At 39.4% G+C, this 5,268-nt stretch overlaps 1 protein-coding gene across 3 annotated transcripts in view; it reads left to right on the plus strand.

Annotated features, from left to right (window-relative positions):
• The window catches only part of LOC112104760 (integrator complex subunit 6), an 86,322-nt gene extending 83,827 nt beyond the window's left edge, over window positions 1-2,495 (plus strand). For all 3 annotated transcript variants that reach the window (XM_026653637.1, XM_024197278.2, XM_026653640.1), the window contains one exon: window positions 1,889-2,495. In XM_026653637.1, coding sequence (XP_026509422.1) covers window positions 1,889-1,982 — 94 coding nt within the window. In that variant the 3' untranslated portion in view covers window positions 1,983-2,495. The remainder of the gene's footprint in view (window positions 1-1,888) is intronic.
• Window positions 2,496-5,268: the final 2,773 nt, after the last annotated feature.

Genomic DNA, 5,268 nt, shown 5'->3' on the forward strand with positions numbered 1-5,268 from the left:
TGTGTGTGTGTGTGTGTGTGTGTGTGTGTGTGTGTGTGTCGGAATTGGCGGGTGGGTAGTGCATGGTGTGGCTGCCCCTCTGGATGGGAAGCTTGAGAATTGGCATGCTTGGAACATGCACCAATCACATACTGCTGAGACCAAGGCGAGGAGTTGAGAATAGGTATGCTTGGTGCATATCACAAACTCGCAGCACTGTCACTGAGAAGGGGGGAAGGAAATACCTATTGAGGTGAATAGAACAGTTTATATGCCACAGAGCTTTCTCCATGGCGTGTTCTCATTCAGCTGAGAACATCTCATTGAGATGAATGGGCCACTTCACATCTCTCTGAGCTTCCTATGCTGCCGATGGATGTGTAGAGCCCATTCCCCACACACTAGGCCCAGATCCACAGGGCTTGTTTCTTTCCTCTCTCTCTCTCCCTGCTTACAGCTGATATGGGCACTTCTCAGACACACTACCTTCCCACTTCCCTAGGGCCAGGGGCATGGAGAAGGGTGAAGTTGCTGTGTTGGGGAGGAGGGGAAAGGGCAATAGGGGGATGGGTTTCAAAGCAGTAGGACGTGAGGAGCTGAGGTCAGAACAATGGGTATGATGGAGGGAATGTTGGAGCAGTGGTAGGGAGTCTGAGCATTATCTCAAGAGTATCTTGTGCCCTTCTAGAAAACAGAGTTCAGCAAAACTGTAACTTCTGAAACCAGGGAATATAGAATTAATGTGCATGCCAGCACAATCTTAACTCTGCTGCCCTGGAGCTGGCAGTAGCCAATGGGAATTATCTACATGCACTCGAGCTGTGTTCACTATGTTAAGTGTAGCTGTACTGAATGTTTGGAGGATTGGTTGGAGCAGTATGGCAGAGCTGTGATTGTGATGTGAGATCTGGGGACTTCACCCCTCTCCTTGTCCGCCTTTGTGTGTGAAGAAAGGAAAGAGGTGCATGTGTACCTATTGAGATCCAATATGCTCCTTTTAGCAGTGAGTTCGGAAAGCTGTGTTACTGTGCACTAGGGTCTTATTGCTATGGGGATTGTCCACAGTGAGGCAGGATACGAGTGGTCTGTGGTTTAATGAGGGGGTAAGTGAAAGCATGGTGTTAAATGGCATCCTGTGCATAAGAGTGAAAGGGTTTGTAAAAGGGATTGAAATTGTAAAATTCAGCAGCAGGGGTATTTCTGTGGAGTGGGCTTAAATGTAGGTAGCTCCTGTTCAGTACAGTTCTGTCCTACATTGGTCATGTGCCTATTCCCTGAACATTCTACAGTGTCTGCAAAGGCAGTGTGCAAATATTTTGAGGGGGGAGGGATAGCTCAGTGGTTTAAGCATTGGCCTGCTAAACCCAGGGTTGTGAGTTCAATCCTTGAGGGGGCCACTTAGGGATCTGGGGCAAAATCAGTACTTGGTCCTGCTACTGAAGGCAAGGAGCTGGACTCGATGACCTTTCAGGGTCCCTTCCCGTTCTAGGAGACAGGTATATCTCCATATATTATTATTATGAGCATTATGAGCATTATGGATGTATTTGGTCATTGCTCAGAGTGTAGAGTTAAGGTTGCATTGGCATATATGTTAATTCTGTATTTCCTGGTTTGCTGACTTCAATGTTCTGGAAAGGCACGTGGTACCACTGGGTAATCTTGACTCTGTTAATTAAGTTTTTGTCAATGAATACATACACAGAAAAGAGGATCAGAATAAATAATTGTGCTATGACACTAGCTTGCCAGAACTTCCACAGACAACAGTGCATATACAGTGAACCTCTGATGTACGCAGTGGATAGTGAAAAGTTTTGAGAGTTAAGTCTGGTTTTAAAAAGTCCATCTCTTTAAACTGTCAGTTTAATATTAACAGCATTATTTTTATACTTCCTTTTCCGTTCAGGTTTAAAAAACGAATGCTGATAGAACAGCTTGAGGGTTTTCTGGAAGAAATCCATCGCAGATCTAACCAAGTCAACCATATCAACAGCAGCTAAGAGATGTTTTACACATAGAAAAGCCACAACAGGGCACAGCTGTATTACCTGCATTCATTTTTGACATGCACTCTTGGCTCAAGTCCCCTATCTGAAAGACTAAAAGCTGCTCTCTAGTATGATGGAAAAAGTATATGTAATCTTTTTCTTCATTTCTGTTATTTTTGTAATGTGAAAAATATCACTAAAAGCATTTTTATTTAACAAACTAAAAATAGAGAATTTCTTGCTTGTCATTGACTTAAATGTCACTTTCCCTCAGGTTCTATTTTCTTAACCCAACCTTCAAAACTATCATCTCTGTTAAGGTTGAACTTTGCCAAAAAAAAAAAAAAAAAAAAAAAAAAAAGTTGCTTTGTAATTTTCAAAAAAAGCACATACATTAAACAAGGTAATGTTTTGTATATACAGTTATTTTGGATATATTATTGTAAGTTGTACAAATGTATTTTGAAAAATATTTAAGAAAAGCACTTTTGTTATTCCATCAATAAAAAAAACCCTCTATTTTAATCTTTGGTGGTTAGGAATGAGTACGGTTTTCATTGAAGTGGCTCATTTCTCTCCTCCCCTTTTTAGATCTACGCAGTTTTATTGTCAGTTTTGAGAAACCAGCTACAATTTTAAGCCTCGTTGGAAATGCTGATTCTTTGGTTCTCAGAATAAGATATAAATTACGAAAAGAAACTAAGAAAGCTGCTATTTGACTGCATTGTTATGGTGATAAGTTGGCATAGCATCATGTATTCTAAGTCTTATTTTTACTGAACAGCATCACAGATCTTATGTACGGTATGCACACCAGAAAAATGGCAAAATGTGGGATTTAAGTTTTCTTTGAGATTTAACAATCTTTCCAATTACGCCAACCTCATCCCTTGCTCCTTAACGAGGCTGCTTGTGTGCCTAACCCTCTCTCCCTTCCCAGGCCCTGCACTGTAAAGTAAAAGATTTTTTTTTAATGTAAAGTCTGCATTGGAAGTAGTGTATGTGGTGGTACTGATACACTTGTTTAGGTGAGTAGACACTCAGGCTATGTTTACTGCAAGTGAAGGTGTGAGTGTAGCACGGGTATGCCTATCTGTGCTGTTAGCTTTAATTTAGTTAGACTGGGTGACAACAGTAGTGTAGACATGGTGGCTCAGATTAGCAACCCAAGTCCATAGTCAGAGTCCCCAGTGGGCTTGTACTCTGCTGTCCTGGTGCCAATTCCTTAAAGACTGTCTCTCAGCTGGATTATTTCTCATGGCTGCACTTCAGGCTGCTTGTTTACCTCACCACTTCAGCTTGGTAATGTAACTGATTCTGGAACCTAATTCAGTTTTTAATTTTTTGTTTAAAACTTCAGTTTCAGGAGCAGAAAATAAACCACCACTTGAAAAATAGCAGATAATGTAAAGCTTTGTGGTGGGTTGGTATTGCCTCCTCTCAGCTGACTCAGTCTTGTGAGCAAAGAACACAAATAACTGTAATACATTCTGTTGGTTTTACCCAGTCTCCTGTTACCTTGTGATGCCAACCATTTTTTTAAAAGAGTAAAAGATGCTTTTATACAGCTACAAAATAAAAGCACTCTACACAAAATGCAAAAGTAATACATTTTATTTACAAAGTTATTTGGTTAACATTTATCCGCTCTTCCTTGTGGATTTTTTTGCGAAATAATTTTAAGTATCCAGTTTTTAATAAATATGCACAGTGTGCCTCAATTTCATTGAAGGAAAGATGGCTGCAGAAGGAATAAGGGGAGGGTGCATTGGACACACTTATTCTGAAGGATTTGTAACTCTTCCTATAAAAAGCACTGAGCCTGTGAATTAAAATAAACACTTCATTAAAATTGCGCACACAATCAATTATGGCCTAACTTTCAAAAGGCGTATACATGTAATTGTGTACCTAATTTGTACATGCAACTGGTAGGTTAACTGTCAGACGGTCACATACATGCAAATACTGGTTTTGTGGGTCCAATTGCAGTAACTGTTGCATTTTTAAAAGTCTGTGAAATCAGTTAAGGGCCAGGTTAACTTGTAATTTTGCACGTTAGATTCAGTTGCTTATTAAAGGGTTGGCAGCTGAACAAGGAGCTTCCTTATCTTATCTTCCTAGCCTTTGGCCTAAATATTGGCCAAAATGAAAATGGCTTTGAACTTGACCAAGTAGTAATGGGTCAAATTCATTCCTATGTATATGTACTAGAGTTACAGCAGAGATGAATTTGGCCCATTGGCTTACTGCCTCATTAGATTCAGTAATTAACCTATGCTTTAAATCACTTACGATATCATCCCATTTCAGTTTATCAGCTTGTCTTTTTTCTCTAGACAGAGATGTTCTGAAGTTGAATTTCAGAGAAAAGTGATGCTCTTAATTGTATCATACTTGGGACAGAGGCTATATTTTCCACAGTATTTGTAAAGTGCCTAGCACATTGCAGAATATAACTATTGGGGGGGAGAGTTCCTGGGCTTTTGTTCTGTAGTGAGACCTATTGTTAACTTGCAGGTGGTAGGAGTTTGGAGCTTGCTGCCCCCCAAATAAGCCAAACATTAAACATCAGTATTTTTAATAGTAGCTTTATTTATTCTTTTCCCCTCCCCAAAGACAGACTTCTACCAAAAGCAATTGTATATTTTTACACTTTTTTGATGATAAATAGAAGAAAAAAATGTGATTTGCTATGCTATGACTGTTTCTGATGCTATTCTGATTAGAATGCTGTTTGGTGTTTTCTTTCTTGCTCCACTTGATTTCTCTAAATTTGTATTTTACAGTCTAATTTTCATCCTATTAAGTGCATAGTTGAGTATAGTAAGTTTAAATTTTTTTGTTCAATTTGCTTACTAAAGCCACTTTTAATACTTACAAGTAGCAACTTTCTTGCTTGTCTCGGCAAGAGACCAAGCCGTGACAGGACAGATTAGGCTCCATGCCTCTCCAAATAAGGAGATGCTTAGATTTGAGGCATAGGGGCAGGACAGGGGAGGAGAAACTTGCATTGCCCCTGCATGTGCTTTACCTTTCCATTCTTCAGATAAATGGATGTTAGTCCCCAGGGCCATCAGAGTGCCTTTGGGCACTAAATTTATGCCAAAGAAAAGTCTAACTGAATTCCCATGATTGTCAGTTTTTCTGCTTCCACTGTTTGTAGTTGAAAATTTATTCTACAGATTATATTTTTAAAGGAGTTTTATGGAAATTGAAGTCATTTTAGAGAATAGCTCCTTATTTATTTATGGGAAACACTAGTAAGATTTTTTTTACTATTAGGTGAGTGACTCCT

This window comes from Terrapene carolina, unplaced genomic scaffold, assembly GCF_002925995.2.
Source record: "Terrapene carolina triunguis isolate 2854851 unplaced genomic scaffold, T_m_triunguis-2.0 Scaffold142, whole genome shotgun sequence".
NCBI classification, from domain to species: domain Eukaryota; kingdom Metazoa; phylum Chordata; order Testudines; family Emydidae; genus Terrapene; species Terrapene triunguis.